We start from the raw sequence: 23,515 nt of genomic DNA on the forward strand, positions 1-23,515 counted from the left end.
TTGTGTGTTTCAGCCTGTGATTCCAAAACTTATAATAGCAGCGCCACCTGCGTTCTTACACCTGTTGTTTTGCTTTTATTGGAAACCTTTCCGAAAAACGAATTCTAAAAATAGCAGGTTTCGGTATTGTGCACCAAAGCCACCTTTAAAATTTCTGATCATGGGAGGTGTACATCTAGCAATATTTTAAACACTGATTAATCTCAAGAAGATATATAATAAAGATATTTAAATGAAATTAATGTTTTCTTTGTTCATTTCCATGTGTTGCAAAAAGGTACTGCATTTCTGTGTTTTTGTAGAACCCTATGCTGTAATACATAGATTTAAAATAGTTGGTCATTCAGATTATTTAATCTGCACATTAGCCAATAAGAAGGTTTAAAATAATATAGCAGCCTTCACTAACCAGGTCCCCTCTAGAAGTTTTAGACTACAGTTGCCATCCGTCCCAGCCAGCATGTCCATACCTGAAGGGAGAACTTGCACATCTGCCCTGTGGTGAGATGTGTGTGAGTTCCAAATGCACATAGGTTAGGAGCCGGAGTAAACTCTCAACAGTGAGAGAGTGCAGTGGGTTTGCTTGCTTTCTCCATCTTGAATCATAGAGTTGGAAGGAACCCTGAGGCTCATCTAGGGTTTGGGAGAGTTCTTGAATTCTACCAGAAATGCTACATTGATTGCTGTTGCTCAGGGGCATATTTATACAAGAAGCGTAGGAATAATGGGAGTCATAGTTCTATGAGCAATAGGTCTCAAGCAGAGAATTCTCAGCATCCATTCCTGATCTCAGACTTCCTGATTTCCAGGATTTGGGGGAAGAAAACCATAACAGTTAAACTGGCCTAAAACCTCTCTTCAAAAAACAGGGCTTCTCATGTCACTTTCAAGTGAAGCACATCATCATGCTAATTTTCTAAATTATGGATGTATGGAGCAGTTTGAAAATAAGTACATGTTAAAATCAGACCTTTTAAAAAACAACATTGATTAATAAATAGGAAATAATTTTATTGTATTTGCTTTTATAATGTATTTTTTTTTCTGGTAACCCTCCAGAGAAGCATTTTTATCATCTGGAAATGTTTCTGCCTATCAGAGCATTACGGATCACATTTACCATGGCTTGCCTCCCGTAAGTAACACCATTGTTGGAAGTGCCTTTGCTTCCCAGCTCCGGCTTCCGCAGCCACTAGACCCACATGGCCACAGAGTGAGTAAAATAGTCTTCCAAAGATTTCTCTTCCTTAACTGTTTCCTTCTCATTTGTATCATTGTTAGCTGTGCAATCAGCACAAGGCTATATGTATGTGTCTCTTTGTTGAAAAAGCCAAGATGTCTCCTTGGGGTATTTTCTCAAAGTACAAAAGGTTTCATCACAACAGTCTCTGGTTTTTTCAGCTGTTTCTCTTTTCGCCAGTCCATTCTAGTCCACCAGCAGTGGCATAACTGATGTCAAAATCTGAGCCTTTTGAGTCTCTTGCATCCTAAATCTCATGATGGCTTAGGACCTAAAGCACTTGGTTCACCTCCTTATGGCAGCGAATGGTCTCTTCTCTTGGGTGGTTCCCTGCTTGTGGTAGGCAGGTGGCCCAACTCTTTTGCTGTGGGGCACAATCTGTGGTCTTAACTGCCATCACAAGATAGCACAGTGTGGATAGCATGCAAAGGTGCAGTTTTTGCACAGAGTCAAGCCTGGTGGCTCATTAACTGCAAATTAGCAGCTGCTGTGGGCACAGGACAGAATTGGCTGCCAAAAGCAGATCACTGCTGTGCACTGCCCCTGGATCAACTGGTATCTTGGGTCTAACTATATTAATGATATAATTAGCAATCATATTGTGGGCTTTTAAAAATTAAATACCAGGTGCATGGAGGGTGGGAGGGCAGAAAATGTCATCACTGGCATCGCAGCCTATAAGGAGAGGGCTTTAAGTCTTCCCTCCCCAACTGCAGTTTCAGTAAAAATTCACCTTCCCTGCACATGGCAGCTAGCATTATTAGGAAAATACATCTTGTTTATGTCAATGCGAGTTTTATCCTAATACTGTTTGCTGTATGGGGGGGGGGGATGGATTTGAGAAAGGCTTAAGCCTCCTATGTATTGCTATGCATATAACATTTTCCCCCTCCAGCTTTTCTCTGATCTGGTATTTAGAGTTGCATCCAATGAAGTTACAGTGGTACCTCAGGTTACAGACACCTCGGGTTACAGACTCCACTAACCCAGGAGTAGTACCTCAGGTTAAGAACTTTACCTCAGAATGAGAACAAAAATCGTGCTCTGGTGGTACGGCGGCAGCAGGAGGCCCCATTAGCTAAAGTGGTACCTCAGGTTAAGAACGGTTTCAGGTTAAGAACGGACCTCCAGAATGAATTAAGTTCTTAACCAGAGGTACCACTGTGTTTTGATTAGCACAAGAACTTCCACCTGTCAGCATTGAGCAACTGTTGGATAGTTCCATAAAGTCCCACAGGGGTCTTCTTTTGTACCTGGCTTGATTTCAAGCTGAACTGTAACGGATAAAAGGAAAGAATGGGGGCATGATTTGGTGAAGTTGGGTAGCCTTACTGCCACTTTCTGCCTAGCAGAGAAAGGTGCATACTGTTAGTGAAACTGCATTTTAGGATATTTGGTTTATATGTGCTTGTAGCTTACTATTACATTTTAAAGTTGCAACTCTTTGTTTTTAGGCAGTGTTGTTGTTCCCATGGAGAACATTCCTAGCAAACACAGGTCCATTTCCTGTTATCATCAGCAACCTAGACCCCATAAACTATAATATGCAGGTATGGTACTCTTATTACCTCTAAGGTGCATATTAAATTCAACTGGGGGCTGCCATCCCTACTCACCAACCCAACTAAAATTGTTTTTATGTGCAGTTGTCCTTAACCAATTTTATATATGTATCCTTAATATATGTCATTATATTGTAAATTGCTTTGAGGTGCCTCGTCACAGGAAGCGATTCATTCATTCATTCATTCATAAATAAATAAATAAAGTATTTTGTAAGTAAAAATTGACTGACTGACCTTTCTAGCTATGTCTGTGTGGACTGAACGATGAGGATCGAAAAGTAGTCCATGGGGAGCTGGTCGAGATGCAGCTTGCAATGGAGGATGTACTCTGGAGTAATTATGAGGGTCTGAATGGTCATGGAGAACAGAGAACATCTTTTGGAAAGGTAAATTAGAGACAGCAACGCCAGGGCTTTTTCAGCTGTGGCTCCGATCTGGTGGAATACTCTGTCACAAGAGACTAGGGCCCTGCGGGACTTGACATCTTTCCGCAGGGCCTGCAAGACAGAGCTGTTCCACCAGGCCTTTGGCCAGGGCACAACCTGACCCCCTCCTTTGGCAATCCTCACAGAGCCCAATGGTTGCCATTAATCTGATTTGAACTGATTTTATAATGAAATGATTTTAGAATGTTGTATCATTTTACTGATGATGTTGGGAAAGATGGAGGGCACAAGGAGAAGGGGACGACAGAGGACGAGATGGTTGGATAGTGTTCTCGAAGCTACCAGCATGAGTTTGACCAAACTGCGGGAGGCAGTGGAAGACAGAAGTGCCTGACATGCTCTGGTCCATGGGGTCACGAAGAGTCGGACACGACTAAACAACAACAACATCATTTTACTGTTGTTAGCTGCTCTGAGCCCAGCTTTGGCTGGGGAGGGCGGGATATAAATAAAATATTATTATTATTATTATTATTATTATTATTATTATTGATATCTGGCACCATCTTTGCATGAACAGTTCAGTTTAACTAATGTGTTTTTATTCCTTTTTTGTAAAAAGATTAGTCAAGTTTCAAGTTCAACAAAATCACATGGCTGCAGCACTTGTTGGAATGTAGCATGTTAGAAGATATTATATGGGATCTTATATTAGAATTGTAAACTACTGTATATATGAATACAAAACCTCTGCATGCAAACTGGCAAGCGTGTGTCTGGCAGAAGTGACTTACACAAGTGGCACAGTAGATGACTGAGTCAATCAGAATGCTAACAAATGTGGTGTACACTTTTGTATCTCTTGAGGTTCTTCTCTTTATCAACGTGAGTAGTGTGAGGTGATGCAGCTTTTGTGTCTAAAACATCTGCTCTGCTACATTTTCTCTGCCTGCAACACTGTCAACACTAGTTAACACTGTAATGCAGCCCTGCCCTGTGCCAGCCTGTTATTCTACAGTTATTCGGTCTCTCTAATCCTCCCTCACATATACACAGAGAAGTCCAATCTCCCTTCAATTCACTCAGTGTGGAATGGGTTTTTGTGTAGGAGAAGCAGAAAGGATAGCTTCCGGCCTTTCTGCCAACTTCTGAGGGCATGGCTGTCTTGTGAGTGGCTGATCAAAAGCCACCTGTCCATCAGAGCACACCTGGGTCAAGAGATGACTGTAACCAACAGACCTATGTTCTCCATACTCCATCTGACTTTCAGTGCTGCTACGTCAAGTGTGAGGAGACCAGAAGCAGCTACTGCAGGATAGATACAACTGAACTAAAATTGTTTTCTTAATTTTCTTAAAAGCACCATTCTGCCTCTTCCCTTTGTCATCCTAACTTTTATTCTTAATTAACTTATTAATATTGACTGTTCAGTTTGTGTATGCATTTCTGCCAGGCTCAATTATTTCTTCCTCCTGTGCCTAGACCATTTGGCTTCATGCTTCACATGCATTTATAAGTGGGATTTGACAGAGAAAAACAAGCTACCTTGGGCTCTGGTGAGAGACCAGGAAGCTGGGTGCTTTCTCTCTGTTTCTCCTCATATAAATATTTACCTTGGACCCTCAGGTTTCATATTCCCCACCCCCAGATTGGATGGCATTTAAGGAAAGTGTGGTAGACATCTACTTGAGAGTCCCTAGCATGGCTAGCCTATCCAGACTGGCAGTCATGGCAGGAAGAGAGAGTAAAATTCTTCCCTGCCATTATAAATGTATTCTGGCTTTAAGCTTCTGTGTCTGACACTTTCCCCACAATGATTTTAGCAGAATTTGGCAACGACAATTGAAGCAAGTGGAAGGACTTCAAAAGCACTGTTGGAGCTGCCTGATTCAGTGGCTTCAAGTTCCTTGCAGAAATCTTACCTGATACTGTGGAAGCAACTGGAAATTTTAAAAGCAGAATGGGGAAGGCTTAAATTAAAAGTTGATGATATCAATACAGTTCCTCTATACAAGCAATTTACTGAACAATACGGGTAAGTTCCATTTCGATGTAATAGATTTTGGAGTGGAGGTTAATCATCAACAGTGCAGACAACAAAGTAAAGAAAAAAACAGTACTCAGTGCTTTTTTGTTTTCCTGGGTTTTCCTTGCTCTTTTATTATAAATTTGATTTCATTTTCAACAGTTAAAACTAGATTGCTAGGAAACATGGCATTTCAAAATCTTGTCTATAAAAAAGCGGGGTGGGATGGAAAGGAAAATAAAGTGGAAAAGGGCTTTCTTTTCCTTGGCTTTCTCCACTGCAACCAGAAACCAACCACAGAGTGTTTAATAAGGCACAAGGATGCAGGAACCTGCCCCACCCACCCTGCCCATGGTACATTATGATGACTAAGTTACTGTATAATGTGATTCATAAGGAAAGCATTTTACTTGTATTTCAGTCATCCTCACAACAACCTTATGAGTGGCAAGGGAGTGACTTTCTTGCTTGCAATCAGCCAGTTAGAAATGTGATCTATGAGGCTTGTGGACTCATACACAGTGTAGATGATCAGTTGTAGGTTTCCTGACCATTTTATCAGTCCAGTTAGATCCCATCTCACACTTGCCAGGTAAATCTGTTAACTCCTTTAGGGAAATTGTGAGGAGATGGCTGACATGGGATCAGGGAAGTGGCTCTCTTGACAATGTATCACTAGGATTTCTTGATTTTCCTGCCAAACAGGATTCAATTAGGTGCTTTTTGAGTGTTTAGGAAAAGGAACATGCCTTATTCTGGAGGCATAATGGAGTCAGAAGTTCAGATTTTGCCACATTCCCAACATGGAATTCACCTTCTTCACAATTGCCACACATTGGGTCAACATATGACCCCCAGATTTCATTGTTTATCATTCACCAACCCTTCAGACCTCATGAGCAACACGTTGGTGTGAAATTAAGAAACTTTTTTTTGCCCCAGTTTTCATCACTTTACACTTGCACTGCCCATTTACCCAGTTTGGAGAGATTCTTCACAATCCTTTTCTGTTCTAACACCCTGGAAAAAAAATGGTATTTTCATCAAACCTGGCTGCCTCAATCACAATGAGTCTCAATCCTTTATGAACAAGTTTAAAGGCACATAGAAAATTGTAATATTGAGGGCATGCTAGAAACCAATGCAAAATAAATGGAAAACATTAAACAAGAGAAATTAAGCATGTACAATGTCTGTATCTCTGCATTTTTCTAGTACTGAAGTTCTGTATCCTGCTATGAGAAGCATAGCTATACATATGGGTATAGAAGATGAACTTGAAGCATTTGGATTGATATATCACTCTATTCTGCCCCCTAAAGACGCTTCAGAAACTGAGATAAAAACACACCAGGTAAAACATAGCTAACGGGAAAGCAGAATACAAAAAGAGAATGAGTTTATACTTTTTAAAATTGTAGTAAAATATAGTTTCTGTGGTACATTAGAATGCCATACATTAGAATCCTTCCCAGCAGCTTAAGATAGTACAAATGCTGTGAGTTGTCTGTCCATATTTTACTTGTTGCAAACAAATCCTTAACGTGACTATGCTGCCTACATAATGGCTGACTAAGCCTCCACCACCCTACACACACACACACACACACACACACACACACACACACCCGCCCTGATCTTACACACACAGGTAGCCTGAATAGTGTCTGCAGGCAGAAGAAGCTACCTTAATAGTTTTCTTCAAGCAGAAGTTTTGTATCTGGCTCTGAAGCTGTTTGGAAAGTTTGCAGAGGCATATACGATAGTGGCTTGTGCTCCTGGCAAATGGTTCAGATAACCTTAGACAACATGGCCCACCAAACCAAATGCTGCTCAGCAGGTATTTGTTGGAAACATGCTTATACCAAATAAAACTCTTGCTCCAGCCATTGCTTACACAGTATTGTTTACACAGCCTGGCAGTGACTCTGCCTCTGAGCTGAAATGTTTGGTGACTTGCTTGGGGCTTGATAACTGTCCTGTTTTTCCTGTCCCCACCAAGCAGCAAAAAACCAGAAAGTTTATAAAGTCCTTAATACATTCATCAGGTCAAAAGGCCTGAGTCAACCTTTTTGACAGGTCAGTCCTCAGCTCACAGTACCTCTGGCATTGCTTCTGATGCTCTCTGACAATAACTATCAAAATATTGTTTGTATAAAAATGTACTTTTGCTAGGTTTATGATTTTTTAAAGCTGTCAGGCTGTCACTTGATTAAAGAAATCTGGCAATTAATCAAATTAATTTTCATAGTTTAATCAATTAAATACACATAAATAAGTCATTGTTTTGAAGAAAAAGCATACTGTTTTAATATAGTGCATGCAAATGTTGTACCACTGTAGATGTGCGCTTTCCTATTACTTGAGAGCGCAGGGAGACTGCCTCTTCCAAGACAGACCTGCAGTCTCATAAGTACTATCATTTTAAAAACAATACACTTTAAAGTATGTGTTGTCTATTTAATTCAGATCCCATTTTAAAATATATTAAAGTGATTGATTTAAAATTTTAACCCCTTGATCAACTAAAGATTGTAGGCCTTAAAAATGATTAAAGCTGCTGCTGCCTCATTTAGAGTTTGGCCTTTACTTTTTCATTTTAGGAAGTCTAAAGTGACTATATACTTTCTGAAGAAACATGGCTTCTGAATGGTTAAATGAAGATATAGTTAAAAGCAAGCTAGTTTTTTTCTGCTTTTTTTTATCCTAGCTGCAAAAACTCTTGGAAAGTCTAGAAATACATATGATCCGTGATGTCCAAAAGAAAGTTAACAAAGAAATAACGCTGGTTATATCTGAAAAAACAAGAGAAGAAAGAAACCTCTCTACAGGTAACAACTGAACCCATCTTGCATCTAGCTTCTACTCCGAGTTTTGTTTTGACGGGGGGGGGGGAGTGAGAAACAACACCCAGTAGTTTCTTGTGTACATACCACAGTCACTATGTCAGCACCACCCTGAATTTCTCCATATATCATCTGTCTTTGGTGGTTAGCCATGACCCACATAATACTTTCTTCAAAGCACTGCAACTAAGGAGTCATGGAGAAAGTTGCCACACTAAAAAACACTAAAGCTGGACGCTTGGAGATGCTTTCTTCAAACAGCAAGTGTAAAGAGGCCTCTGCATATATTCAGTAGCCCACATTTGTGTTGTGTTAAGCCAGAGGTAACCAACACTGTGTCCTCCAGACATTGTTTCATGTCCTTCTCATTCCACTTTTATCAGCATGTGGGATACATCACTCTTGCTGCACCTGCAGGTTTTCTTTTTCCTTACAGAACAGTGGGACTTGTTCTCTGTCAAAGAGCATGTCTATAATAATGATAATGATTATGATAACTTCATTAGTCACATTCAGGCACCCTTTGTCTGCCTGCAATTATGATCTTCTGTGCTCCTGCACATTTGAGCGTTTTATATTAAAAAAAAAGTAGCATAGTAGGACTTGTGCTCCATCAAAAAGCCTGTCACATTGCAAGATACCCAGTGTTAGTCATACTCAAGGTAGACTGAGGCTTCCATGTTTTATTACTCTGAAGATTGAAGAAAAAGACCCCCCACCCAATCACAAACAAAAACTTGTTCTTTCAGAGCTCTGGAAACATCACGGCATGCAAGAAATCTTCTCTGTCACAAGGCCGGAAATTGTTGAATCATTTGTACAGAAGCTAATGGAAAATCACCAAGAAACTGATGTAGAGGTACATAAATTGTGTTTCTTTTCCAGTGATTGAAATCTCGTGGGGCAAAATAACTGCATAACTTAGGTTTTTCTTGCTCAAATATGTGCTGTGCTACAGGCATTTTCTGCTAGAGATAAGTACTGTCAGTCATATCTAAGTCATACTGAGAGGAGCCCCATTGAAATCAGTGGACTTAAGTTTAGTTGTCACTATGATTTAGTCATATACCATCCAATGAGTCTGTTCAAGCATGTTCTCCAATTTTCATATTCCAAATTATTTTGCTGGACCCAGGGCACACATTTCCCTGGAAATGCTGTTTTTGCCTCCTCCATGGGCACAAGCTGTTTTTATCCCATGGTTAAGGGGAAAGTTCTCTTGCATATTTTTTAATTTAAATATTTCACCATCTAGTCCAAGAAGATACATTTTAGAGCTGGGTCCTGCCTGGCAGAAATTATTAAACCTGGCTACTGAATCAAATAAATTATCCATCTAGCCTAGGAGTAGCCAAAATGGTGTCTTCCAGTTGCTGTTCAAATGCAGTTCCCATCAGGCCCTGTCAGCATGGCCACTAGCCAATGGTTAGGCATGATGGGAGTTGTGGTCCGGCAACATCTGGGGGCATTGCATTGGCTACCCCTGATCTAGTTGATCCTGATTGGTGGAAGGTACTAAGGATCATTTTTGAGGTTTAGGCTATCCTATGCATCACACCAGAAATCTTCAAGCAGAAATTCTGGTGACAGGACCTTGGATGTATGTGCTCTGGCACCAGTGAACAATGGAGGAACCACTGGAAGTGAATAGATTTATCTGTGTGACCATCAGGAAAACCTGACATTTTCATTTTTTGTTTCCCCCCTCAGATAACCTTTCCAAAAGACCACGTACAGAAATGCTTCACTGCTTTGGGTTGTGATGTCATGGCCAGAGAACGCAGCAACTTTGAGACCTACTCCATGTTTTATGAAAATATACTCCGTCAGCAACATCAGCTCCTCTATCAAAAAGAACAAGTATTCTCATACTGTTGATTGTGGTGGAAGAGGGGTCATGTGCTGCATTGATTGCTCGGCCAAACAAGTAAAAAAAAATAGTTGACACAGGCTGTTGATGGAGAAACCAAATGAAAAATGCTTTTTCATTCTCTTTCAGGAAATGCATGTTATAGAAGACAAGCGAGGAAATGCTGAGCTGGGTCTTAGTCAGGTTAGTGGCAGTAGTTTTATTGTTTTTATTCAGGTAACCTCAGGAATATCTCTCAGGGCCTGGCATCTTAATCCCCCCGTTATTCATTTTTGAGAAAATGAGTTATAGCATAGCATTTTCCTCACCTTTTGCTAGGTAGCGGAGCTGAGTCATGAGATGATTATGGAAATGATGGCTCTGAGAGCTAGAATTGCTGATCTCCAAGGAGAAGCCCATGGCCTCAGAGACAAGATCAGAAAAGAGGTGCAAGAAGATTATGAAGCATTGGTGCAAAACATATTTATGATCTGTCTGCAACTAAAAGTAGGTACAAAAGCAAGACTTAATTGGATACAGCCCATGACTTGGATTATATTGGAGATTACAAAGGCCATTTCCTTTGGATTCCTGTCCATAGATTTATATTCTAAGAAAGTTGTGTTTGTTATAATGGCATGGTTTCTTGTTTTGGTTTGTAAGTCTATGGATATACAAAGCCAGGACTTCAGGCTATAGCCAGCCTCCTCTGCAACATCTGCCTGCTGGTTGTGTGAATGTGATACCTAGAAGCAGTAGCCTCATGACCTTTTCAGCATTTCTTTGGTGCAGGTTTATTTTGTGGAGTAACCTGTTAGTTATTGCAACATATCTGGATATTTTTTCTTGAATGGAGCACTTCCATTGCAGAAGAATCACATTATTTCAGAAATAAATCATTTTGTTGCTGGAAAAATAATTATTATAATTATATTTTAAGGAAATCTTATGGAATTGCTTGCCTTCCTTTAAATTTATGTACATTAAATGGCATGTGCAGTTTATGGCTTCTTGTTGTGGTTGCAGGGAAGGGTGGATGAATATCGTCTAAGCATGAGCCAACGCATGTTTGAGATCATCAGTGAGGTGAGAAGAGAAGGAGTGGACAAAATGATTGACTTGAAGAAAAAGTACGGCTCCACAAAAGATAACAAGACACTCAAAGAACATTTGGCTCAGGTAAGTTGATGTGTGAGAAATGTGGTTTTAAAGAATGTTTTCTAGAAAAGGAGTTCATAGGCCCAATTAAAATGCCCAGTGCCAAAAGAACTTGGAAGAGCATGTTCTTGCTGTTGTGGAGACCCTCCTCCCATAGGAACCACTTGGGGCACAAAGGCCCCAGGGTCAGGCCCTCATCAGGTGATCTTTCTGAGCTGAGATAAGGGCTGGCATCTGCAAGGAACAGAGTGAACACAGTAGAAGGATGTAGCTCATTGGTGGAATGTTGTTCACCTAGAGAATATGCCCTACAGGCAAACTGCCTGCTTTGCTTTAACTTTTTTCCTTTCCATAGGCCTTTAAACATAGGGCTCATTATAAGAGACGGCTTTAATGGATTTTCTTGTGTTACGGTTTATTTATTTATTACATTTGTAACCTGCCCTTCCTCCCAGAGGAACTGAGGGTAGTTAGCTGCTGTAGTGTAGCAGCGAAAGGAGTGAGCTAGCAGACAGGAAGTTCCTGGTTTGCATCTCGCCTCTGTCATGAACTTCAGGCCAGCTACTCTCTCTCACCCTCACTTCCTTTCCACCTGCAGTACTGGGAACAGTAACACTGACTCATTTAACATTTGCATAATGAGTTCAAGTGTTCATAGCACTTCAACATGTATTATATGCCTATTATCCTTATAGCGACTCTGTTAAGTATTACTATAATGTTTATTATAATGAGCCTCGCTCGGCAAATCCAAAGTTGGGTGGAATGTAGTTAAGCAGAGAAATAAATATGATTTGGCTTAGAACAAAAGTTGTTTCTTTCCTAGAAAGTTCTGAAGCTGAAATGCACCTGTGCTTAAAATGGGCATTCTTATGTTTTTGAAGTGTTCTGTTTTATGACTTTAAAATTAAATGTAATCCCATTCCAGTTAGGGTAGGTTGTAAATTTACATGTTGGTTCTTGCTCATCAAATCATTCATATGGACTCTTAAGAGTTTTGCTTGTATGAGACCACACAGAGTAGCCAAGATGCTAACTGTTCAGATTATTGACTTTCTAAAAAAGCAGATGTTCTGGAAGATAAATATAGTACAAATGGAGGAGAAAGCTCATATATCAGATTTGACCCAGAACTGGAGAAATAAAACCCATTATAGATACTTTGTGTGCGTCATTGTGGGCACAGCTGTAATGCAAAAATAAAAATTTCAAAGCTTAGCTCCATGTGATAATAAGCCAAGCCACTGGTTTGCATAACAGTCACAGAGTGAATACTTTGATTTCAGATATGGGTGTGTTATCATGGATGCACACTTTAGTGACTTGAGTTTCTGCTGAGTGTTCACTTTTCTTTTTTCACAAGTACAGACTCTGATGCTTATTCTTAAAAGTGCATAGTCAAGCAGCTGCTGGTGCTTACCTTGACTAGAATTATCTGCCTTCTTAGCAGGGGCACCTGCAAGCATTACAGGATGAAAACAACCAGTTGAGAGTTCTGCTATGCAAACTGAAGGCGATGAGCTGCTGGAAAGAAACAGTGCAAAAAGCACACTCATCTGCCACATTGAGAGAAATGGAGAAGGTGAGAGCCCCTACCCCCCCCCCAAAAAAAAAGCCTGTTGAAATAAAGACATTCTACATAATTGAAATAAAGAGAATAATTTGTTCTTTAGTGAAAAGGGCCATTGGTTTCAGCCATGTATACTTGGTAATACCAGTGAGTGACTGCATGAAGAATGAGATGCATCCTTTTCCTTAGAACAGTCTATTTAATTCTTAACCAATGAAACAACTGAACTGCATATTAGGGCCAGTTCAAGCAGACACTAATCAGTGAGCCGTCAGGACTGCATGCACACCTTACAAAACTGTGCATGATATCTAGGGGCAGATGAACCTGCCAATTTTTGCTTCTCTCCATTTCTTGTCACCCCCCCCCCCATCTTTTTAAGTTCAGTTCTCCACATTTCAGATCAGTTTGCAACTTTCTTTTTTAAAAATATATTCATGAAAAGTACATTCTTGTGTGAATTTATCCTAACATACACACTTTTGAAAACCATTATTTCTAATGAAACACATTTTTGTACTTTGTTTTCACGAATGCATTTCATGTACCGTATTTTTCATCCCACAGGACGCACCAAGTTTTTTGGGGGGGAAATAAAGGAAAATTTTTTTTCCTTTATTTCCCCCCCCCCCCCAAAACCAGGTTGGGGAAACCAAACCAGGTCGGGGAACAGCGGTATGGTGGCGCTCTGCCTCCCCGCTGTCCCCCGAGCTTGTGGGGCTGGCGCTGGGGAGAAGCGCGCTTCTCCCCAGCGCCAGCCTCCAAACCAGGTCGAGGAACAGTGGGATGGTGGCGCTGCGCCTCCCCGCCGTCCCCCAAGCTTGTGGGGCTGGCCGATGTCTGCCTGAAGCGCGGGGCGCTCTACTTCAGCGCGCCCTGGAACTCCCGCAGGGCTCCCCAGGCTGCGGATATCTGCCCGGCGTGAGGGGCGCTCTGCTTCAGGGTGCCCCGCGCGCCGGACGGCAGGCTGCTATCCGCAGCCTAGGGAGCCCTGCAGGAACTACCGCGGGCTCCCCAGGCTTGCTGATAGCTTCCTGAAGCGCGAAAGGGGTCGGTGCGCACCGACCCCTCTCGCTCTCCAAGCTTCAGCGAAAGCCTGTATTCGCCCCATAGGACGCGCACAGATTTCCCCTTCATTTTTGGAGGGGAAAAAGTGCGTCCTATAGGACGAAAAATACGGTACACCCAATATACCCATTTTTGAACATATTTGTTTGGTTGGAGAATTCAGAGAAATGCAAATTGAAACAATGGCTGTGTTTGGGTTCCACATATGTTTGTCAGTTATGTATGGAGGTATGATGAATGTGTGAACAAGAACTCAGAAAGTCCGCCTGCTTTTCTCTGCCAGTTTAACTGTAATAGAATAGTTACGAGATCAGCAGCTCTGGCTTTCATTCTTCTCCTTTGATGCGTGATGTGCTCACATGATTGTCTCACTTCACAGATCTTGATTTATCATACCACTGCAAAAGTTTCCAAAAATAACCATGCCATCTGGTGTTGAGCCTGATTGTAGCCACATAATGCAAAATCAGAAGCTTGACAAGTGCTGTAGTTGTAAGATGCCACTTCAATGCATGTCTGTGAAATGCCTCTTGCCACCTATAAATGACTACATGCATCAACCCTTTCCCACAAAGAATGTGGTGGGGATTACTTACGCTAACCTGGCACTGTATATGATTATTTTACAATACTCATCAGAAAGATTGCGACTGCTCAAACAAATTTTATTGTATTGCAAAAACACCATGAAATTAAAAGAAGTGGGGTTTCTTTTTCTACATGTTAAAGGGCACAAGCTCAAATACTTAAATATTTTGCATAACACTTCTTCCTAAGTAACCCAGTGTAGGGTGTTTGTTTGTTTGTTTTGGGGAGAGGGTTTTGTGGCTTGATTCTCTGCTTCACATCCTACCGAACCCTTTGCATTCACAGGAGGCCATTCAAAACAAAAAAGAGTATCTGAAATCCAAGCTGATGGCAGAACAAGAAGCGATTATATTTCAGCAGCAGCTGCGGGCTGCAAGGAAAGCTTTGGCAGAGTCTCAGACTGAGAATAAAAGGCTGAAGCAACAGCTAGACAAACAGGTATGTAACCAAACTCTGCTGTAATACTGTCTATACAGCAAATCAAATTACTTTCTCTCACTCACATTGACTTCAGTGCTGAAGCTACGAGAGGGGCAATGAGAGATAGTCTTGGGGTATAATGTTCTGCACCCCTCCATGGAAGACTTTAGGTGTATATAGGTGTAAAATAAACCATATATCTTAAAATGCTACTGCCTTCACTGTGTCTGACCCCCAATGGAAACATGAGCCTGGGTGAGCGCCTGGAACCCATGGAATCTTGCTACTGCTTGGCAGAGAGTGGGGGTGGCACTGAACCTTTGTAATATTACTTATGTAGGAAGTGAAATGTGCACTATGTGATGTGTCTGTCCACACCACAATTTAAGATTCCAGAGATGGATGTAATTTAGAAATTAAAACCCTATAAGTGAATAGCAGTGGCTTAGAGAGGATTTGCATAGCAGCTCCTTGTAGCTCCTTGTGAAGTTGGGGAACCATCTTACATACTGAGAATCAGAATACTTCCCAAATGTGTTGTTTCTTGAATCATTACTGTTGACAGCAAAGACAGAATGAATATATTACATTTTGCCTCTTCTCAGCAAAACTGTTCAAGATCATTATTCAACTGAAAATGAAAATACAAGGATCTGAAATGTGAAGATGCAAAATGTCTCCGCATACTTCCACCCCTCAATACAGTTAACACAAGTTTTATAGTACCGTATTTTTTGCTCTATAACACGCACCCGACCATAACACGCACGTAGTTTTTAGAGGAGGAAAATCCGTAGGCATGCCACCTGTAGGCATTTCCTCCATAACACGCACAGGCATTTCCCCTTACTTTCTAGGAGGAAAAAAGTGAGTGTTATGGTGCAAAAAATACGGTAATTAATATCTAACAGTGAAGGAGAGAGGGTTTTTGATGGCAAAACCCTCACTTTGACCCTTCCAAAAGAAGTCAGATGGGTGCAAGTGTTAATGTGTCTGTATTTGCCCAGGCATTTAAATTTTGTTGTATTGGCTTAGCTTATTACAACATCCAAACTGCTCAATAGTGAATCTTCCAAAGCAATTTACAACACAGATTAAATAATGTCATCATAACACACATTGTAGTTCTTATTCTGCAGAATTTCTGGTTTAAATCTTTCCTACATTGGACACTGTTTTAAACCAGAAATTCTGCAGAATAAGAACACCTTCACTGCCAATAAATATTATTTGAAATAAAATGGTCTTCATCTGCCTTCTAAATGCCAAGAATGATATCCAAATACTGGAAGACATACTTGAAATAGACCTACTGAAATCAACGGGTCTACTCTGAGTATGATAGCATTGGATATCACCCATGTTCCTCTCCTCCTGTGTTTTACAAATCTCATTGGTATTTTATGCAAAGGGACACATGCTACAGGAAGTAGAACACAGGATGAACCAAGAAGTTCACAGAAAGCAGCAACTAGATCTAATTAAGACAGCAAGCTTGGAAAAAATGCTGGAAAGCCTTGGAGAGAGAGAACTGAGATTGCAGTGTCTAACAGAAGAAACTGAAAGATCATCCAAGATAAGGCAGCTTCAGGGGGAAAAGGTTAAAAAAGAAATCCGACAGGTAAGTTTATAATACATACTTTCAGTAGCTAATGTGCCAGTGGTTATATGTTCCAAGATGGGGGCTTAATATTGCAAACAGGTAATTGACAGTGGGCGATTTTTATACTTATCCACATCAAACCATCCCGCCCCCATCCCAAAAGGGTAAATCAAGGTTTAATGGTGGAAAAATGCAGACAGGCAACTAGACACCAATGATGTTGTGCAGACTGGGTGAAAAACCTGTATGCATGATCAGTGCTCATCCCACAATTAATACCCAAAGTTTCATAAATATTGCTTAACCAAGCAGCATCTGATATAATCATGCAGGTTCATTCAAAGTTTGCAACTTCCAATTCCTTCCTTCTCTTATGTATTTCATTTTCATAAATGGAAAACAAAGATACATAGATTTGGAACTGTAATGTTCACTTAGAAAAATTTAGTATCTTTTTAGGTAAGAAGTCAGCTGTCCCAGGAACGCAGTTTAAAACTGGATGCTTTCCAGAGGATAAAAGAGCTGCAGCACCAGCTGTATGACTCAGAAGTTGCAACATCCCAGAGAAATTCTGCAGGTATGAATGAATGTAGGTTGAATGATAGCTGGTTGCAAGAATATTGGTGTTCAATAGATTGTTTATTTCATGCCCTGCTGTATTTTGAAAATGTATTATACTTTGGTTGTTAAACAGTTAACAGTAAATGTGCTGGTTAATAGGTTATTAAATGTGAACCAAAGATGCAGACCTTGGACTTAGTTAGGTCACCACGCCCTCTCCCATATACCAGGAATAGATCAGCACAGACAGAGACTTCTGAGTACAGCCTCAGTTACAATCCTAGGCTGTGATGTGGGAAGCAGGTGCCTACACTAAGCTGTTGCCAGATTTGCATGAGAAGAAATACATGCACCCAGTGTGGCCTTGTAACTCCTATAAAGCCTCTCCTGGGGGGCAGGAAAGGCCTGGGAAGTGCAGTGGGAGTTGGAAACAGCCCAAACTCAGGCTGAGGCAGCTTGTGCAGGAAGATTTCTCAGGGTGTGTGCACACCTGGGTGACCCATGAAGCTCCGTAAAGCCCAGTATTGTCTACTTTGTCTTACAGCAGCTCTCCACAATCTTAGGCAGAGGGCCATTCATATTACCTGGCTGCTTCTTTTAAAGGAAGACCTCACAGGGGGATCTTCTGCATGCAGAGCTCATGCCCCCTCCCCTCAGTAAGTTAGGGAGTGGACTTTCACTTGCGCAAGTCTGGATACAACCCAATGAGGGCAGAGGTCCTAGATCCCGTCTCACACTTCAGCTAACAGCCGCTTTGAGCTAAGAGTTTCTCATTACGCTAAGCTGCTTAGTGTTAGTGTCAAGCCTGTACGGGAGGCAGCAGTACCAAGTTCTTTGGCAGGTTTGTAGCAATGAAGCAGCTACTTCTTGTCCTGTCAGTATATTATTGCAAGATTGCAATAAATGTGGATGGTGGTATGAGCACGTAAGGATGGGATAAATTAATTTCTCAGCCAGTTTGACTATTCACTTAACCACCCCAGCTGTCATATTACATTGTGTTTGATAACTGAGCCAAAGCTCCAAGTAGATCCAATTTGTTAATCTATTTAAGAGATGCTAAACTGAATTTGAAAGCTGATCAGATTACTGCTCCCCACCTCTAAACCTTAAGCAATAGCATTAAATGAATACTTTTTTTTTTAATATAAAGATAATTTTATTTATTTATACATACAACAAGAAAAAAACACACACAGAAAAACACAAATACCAAATTACACACAAATTACAAAAATAACCATAGACACATAATTTTCTTGGCAAACAATAAAACATCTATTGGTCTTAACACTAAAGACCCAACTTCCCGTCTATTCCATATTTCAAATTCATATTACGTATTGCCAATACACATTTTTTTTCATAATTAAACTTATTCTCAATAAATCTCATTTCTTCTATCTACCTAGCAACTATCACTGAAGTTCCTCGAATGCTGCAACATAATTTAAACTACTATATTTTTCAGATATTCTTTGAAAACCTCCCATTTAGAAACAAATTCTTGTTTTGATTTATTCTTTATTTTTTCTGATAAACCATCTAATTCGGCATATTCTGTCAGCTTTTGGATCCAATCTTGTATAGAGGGGATTTCATTACTCTTCCATTTTGCTGCGATCAAAACTCTTGCTGCTGCCGTCGCATATAAAAAGATACCCTTCCTCTTTTGTGGAATATCCAGATCTGTTATTCCCAGGAGGTAGGCCTCTGGTTTTTAATTGAAAGAGATCTTTAGCATTTTTTGCAGTTCTGCATGTATACTCTCCCAGAATACCTGTATTTTCCCACATATCCACCACATATGGTAGAATGTTCCTGAGTCTCCGCATCTCCAACAATTACTTGACACATTTTTATACATTTTTGAAAGTTTCCATGGTGTTAGATATCATCGATGTTGCATTTTTTGAAAGTTCTCTCTAATTGTGTAACAGTTTGTGAATTTCCAATTGATCGTCCATAAAATTTCCCATTGGGCCATGGTTATTGGATGGCCAAAATCCTGGGACCACCTCACCATTGCCACTGTTACCTCCTCCTCCTTGACTGTCCAGTCAAGGAGGAGTCGGTAAGTTTTGGAACGAGTTTTTCTTCTAGAGTTTACAAGATCAGATTCGAATCGGGAAATTTCTGCTAAGAACCCCTTTTGTTTGTCAGATTTAAATTTTTCAAATAACTGATGGTATTGGAACCAGTCTGAAATGTGTTCTCTTATCTCCTCAAAGTTTTTTAATTTTATTTGGTTATCCTCATTTTTTAGAAGTATTTTATATGTTGGCCAGCTTTCCCGAGTATTTTTCCGTTTTACTGCTATGGCTTCTACTGGAGAAGTCCACCACGGGACTTTAGGCTCCATCAGGTTTTTATATTTTTCCCATACAGCAAAGAGTGACTTTCTTATTATATGGTTGGTAAAATTTTTATGAATTTTCGCTTTTCCATATATTAGGTAGGCGTGCCATCCCCAACGGTTGTCAAAACCTTCCAGGTCCAGGAGGTCCGGATCCTGCAACGTGCACCAATCTTTTAGCCAGGTGAAACAGGCAGCCTCGTAGTAAAGTTTTAGATCAGGTAGGGAAAAGCCTCCTCTCTCTTTTATGTCTATTAAGATCAGGTGTTTAATCCTAGGTTTCTTCCCTTCCCACAAGAATTTGGAAATTTCTCTTTGCCATATCTTGAGACAACCTGCTTCACCCAGTATCGGAATCATTTGAAATAAAAGGATTAATTTTGGAAGCACATTCATCTTTATAATGGAAATCCTACCCAGAAATGTTAATTTTAGTTTACTCCAGATTACCAAGTTTTTTCTAATCTCTAACCAAGTTTTGGTGTAATTATCCTGAAATAAGTTTATGTTCTTGGGGGTGATCCAAATACCCAAGTATTTCGCTTTTGAAGAGATTTTCAGGCCCAATATTTTTTCTAAGTCGTCCTTTTCTTCTGTGGTTACATTTTTAACAAGCATTTTTGTTTTTGTTATATTCAGTTTAAATCCCTGCCACATCTCCAAATTCTTTAATCAATTCCAGCACTCTTTTCAGACTTTCTTTAGGGTTTTCAGTCATAACAAGTAAATCGTCCGCAAAAGCTTTGATTTTATGTTTTGTTTCCCAGAGTGATGCCTTTAACAAGCTCATCCTTTCTTATCTGATTGTTCAAGACTTCCATCACCAAGATAAATATCAGTGGTGACAGTGGGCAGCCCTGTCTTGTTCCCTTGTTTATTTTGCACTCCTCAGTAATTCTTCCGTTGATGATCAATTTTGCATATTGTTCCAAATTGATGGCATTTATTCCTTTACAAATATTTTCTCCCAGTCCGATTTCTTCCATTAATTTTTTCATAAACTTCCAGGACACATTATCAAAAGCTTTTTCAGCGTCTACCAACATAATAGCTGCTGGTTTATCAATTTTAATATCCAAATATTCTAATACATTAATCACACATCTAATATTGGATTGCATAAATCGTCCGGGAAGAAATCCTGTTTGATCTTTATGAATTATCTCTTCCAGCACCATTTTTAATCTATTTGCAAGAATGTCTGCGAATATCTTGTAATCGTTATTTAGCAGTGCAATGGGTCTGTAATTGGCCATGTTTGAGGCATCTGTTCCCTGTTTATGGATAAGAGTAATAAAGCTGTCCTTCCAGGTTTTCGGAAGCATTCCATTTGCCAGAATATTATTCATTAGGTCTTTCATGGGAAGAGATAATGCTTGTTCTAACTTTTTGTAGTAATTAGCTGGAAGACCATCTGGGCCCGGTGTCTTTCCTAATTTTGATCTCTGTATAGCTTGTTGCACCTCCATAGCTGTTATTGGTGAGTTCAAGATTTCAGTTTTTTCCTTAGGTATTATTGGTAGTTTATTTTTGCCCAAATAATCAATTATTTTTTCTAGAGTCTCTGGACCTTCTTTATATAGTTTTCCGAAAAAACTAGCAAAGTTTTTACTAATTTCCTTTGGTTCTTGAATCCCAATTTTTAATTTTATTGATAATTCTATCTTCCTTTTTCTTCTTTAATTGCCAGGCCAGAAGTTTGCCAGGTTTATTTGCAAACTCAAAATTTCTATGTCTCAACCATTTTATCTTCCATTCTATCTCTTCATTTATTATCATGGAGAATTGCGTCTGTAAAATTTTTATACTTTGCTTAATTAGTTCATCATCTGGTTTTTGGAAAAGGATCCTTTCCTTTTTTCTAATTTCCTCCCAGATCTCCATTTTCTTCTTCTCCTTTATTTTCCTTTGGAATGTGTTTTGTTGTATAAAGAAGCCTCTTATGACGGCTTTACCCGCATCCCAAACCTTTCAAAATAGTACAATTAAAGGTAACACCTGTATCTCCTAACATTTTAGTGCAAGGGATACACAGCACAAATCTTGGCAATTTAAACAGCACTAGATTCAATCAGTGCTGGGATCACAAACATGTCTTGCTACCTGTACAGCCCAATACATTTACCAGAAGATAAGTGCATTGTGACTCAGAAAGCAAGGGCATTTGGCCATGTCTTCTACCTTTAATTGTTTCAAAGGTGTCTTATCTTACTATATAATAAAATTGTGGAGTGTTGCCACTGTTTCAGAGACCACAGAGAATGTGGTCTGACCCCCAGATGATGCTACAGCATGACTGTATTGGCTTGGAAGTGTGTGGGGGGCTGGTGGTCTCAGTGGTGGGCCACCATGGGCATAGAAAAGGCAGGGAAACTGGCTGTATAGCCTTAGCTTTCACCTCATAGTGGTGTTGGTGCTTGTCTTGAGATGCCATACTATATACATAAAAACATAAAGTAGGTAGCCCAAGCCAACTGTTTAATGGAGGGAAGTGCTTCAGAAAACTGCTCTCTGAAGTGTCTCCCCACCCCGTTTAAATGGTGATAGGGCTTGGATCAAGCTGTGAGAGGACAGGCAAAGGTGTAAAGGGAAGAGGGTTGCCAAGTGGAGCTAGCAAGGGCAGTTTAAATGAACTTGTACATGTTTCATTTTGGGCAAAGGAAACCAACAGACATTATAAAAATACTCTTAACAGACGTCGTCAACTTTTAAAACTTTGTGCTTTGTATGGCTTCTTCTCACAGATTATCTAACTCATGTCCTTGGCTTTCACAGCTGTAAGAAGAAAGTCTGCTAATACTTCACACAGTGCCAGCAGTATAAATCGCTCACTTTCAGGTAAAAAGGAATCGTACTACTAGCATCAGCTGTTTTACGATGCTTTCTTCTACTTCTTTCTGTAAATTTCATCCAAAGTTCCCAGGGCAGTTCACAATATAATAAAGCAAACAAAAATACCTCCGCCCAACATTATTTCTTAGAAAGCCTCTCTCTCAACTCACCTTAAGTCCACATTTCCTTAAGCCAGTCCTTTTCAGTGTCAACCTAGACATAAAGTTAACGATGGAAGATGTGTACTTTTCTGGTTTCGAAATAGCAGCCATGAGTCTCTGGGCCCATGCAGGGTGGTGAGGGAGAGTTTGACGTCCTCTTCCACTGTGGAAGTCCTGCGACATGAATTGTTTCTCAGAAGTCTTTGCATTTAAAGGGAGACATCCATTCGGGGCAAATGGAAGACACCCTTGAAATGCAAATAGCAGCTTCAGAGTCTTTGGGGTGGTGTGCACAGTGGCGGAGAGAAAACGTTCCATTTCCCATTGCTCTGATCCTGAGGCTCATCAAGCTTCCATGTAGCAGCTTTTCACAAAAGAAATGAGCTCCCATTGCCCTAAGATAGTATGCCATGTCCTAATTTGAAAACGGTTTCTTTAAAAATTGATACACAGAAGCCTATTGCTAATAAACACTACTACTAGATAAACCGTGATTGTTATCAGACCATTTACTGGAAGAAGAGTTTGGATTTGATATCCCGCCTTTCACTCCCTTTAAGGAGTCTCAAAGCGGCTAACATTCTCCTTTCCCTTCCTCCCCCACAACAAACACTCTGTGAGGTGAGTGGGGCTGAGAGACTTCAGAGAAGTGTGACTAGCCCAAGGTCACCCAGCAGCTGCATGTGGAGGAGCGGAGACTCAAACCTGGTTCCCCAGATTACGAGACTACCGCTCTTAACCACTACACCACACTGGCTCTTATTGGGATTGCATCAAAGATCATTCACATTTTAACTGTTAACCATTGACTGTGAGAATATTGTAGGAAAATGGAAATCTCTCCTTTACAAAACAATAGTGTCAACAGCATGTATTACCAAGGAATACAGTGTCAGCAGTGTTTGCACACAAAAGCATGTTCTAGAACAGTTCGACAAAGGCAGCACTTAAATGACATTATTTAACATTATGTTCCAGGCTCTGCTTCATGGAGCCAGAATACAGGCATTTCAACATTCACGTTAACCAAGGACTTCAGGCAGCAGCTTTTGGTTGCTGACTCTGTGGGTAGCAGCAATATAAAACCAGAAAAGATTCAGAGGCCCAAAACGGTGAGTAGTGAAGTATTTGGGGAGCAATGTTAGTATGAATCTCTAATGCAAGACAGTGACAATTGGGTTGTAGACACGTTAAGCAAGCTATACTGAGGACTTGCTTTATAAAATAGTGATATTAGATTAACTCTTCATTCATGCTTCTCCGGGAATTCCTCCTGTACAATAAAC

General features: G+C 40.3%; 1 protein-coding gene across 4 annotated transcripts in view; it reads left to right on the forward strand.

The window, feature by feature from the left end:
* Positions 1–23,515, forward strand: part of LOC308473366 (uncharacterized protein) — a 61,076-nt gene that overhangs the window by 36,708 nt on the left and 853 nt on the right. For all 4 annotated transcript variants that reach the window (XM_080998804.1, XM_080998805.1, XM_080998806.1 and 1 more), the window contains 17 exons: positions 1,060–1,213; positions 2,695–2,790; positions 3,048–3,191; positions 5,015–5,226; positions 6,433–6,571; positions 7,928–8,048; positions 8,813–8,922; positions 9,774–9,923; positions 10,063–10,116; positions 10,252–10,419; positions 10,939–11,091; positions 12,518–12,652; positions 14,582–14,734; positions 16,128–16,337; positions 16,779–16,896; positions 22,012–22,074; positions 23,208–23,341. In XM_080998804.1, coding sequence (XP_080854930.1) covers positions 1,060–1,213; positions 2,695–2,790; positions 3,048–3,191; positions 5,015–5,226; positions 6,433–6,571; positions 7,928–8,048; positions 8,813–8,922; positions 9,774–9,923; positions 10,063–10,116; positions 10,252–10,419; positions 10,939–11,091; positions 12,518–12,652; positions 14,582–14,734; positions 16,128–16,337; positions 16,779–16,896; positions 22,012–22,074; positions 23,208–23,341 — 2,314 coding nt within the window. The remainder of the gene's footprint in view (positions 1–1,059; positions 1,214–2,694; positions 2,791–3,047; positions 3,192–5,014; positions 5,227–6,432; positions 6,572–7,927; positions 8,049–8,812; positions 8,923–9,773; positions 9,924–10,062; positions 10,117–10,251; positions 10,420–10,938; positions 11,092–12,517; positions 12,653–14,581; positions 14,735–16,127; positions 16,338–16,778; positions 16,897–22,011; positions 22,075–23,207; positions 23,342–23,515) is intronic.

Source organism: Podarcis pityusensis (genome assembly GCF_964106645.2).
Source record: "Podarcis pityusensis genome assembly, chromosome: 3".
Taxonomy (NCBI): domain Eukaryota; kingdom Metazoa; phylum Chordata; class Lepidosauria; order Squamata; family Lacertidae; genus Podarcis; species Podarcis pityusensis.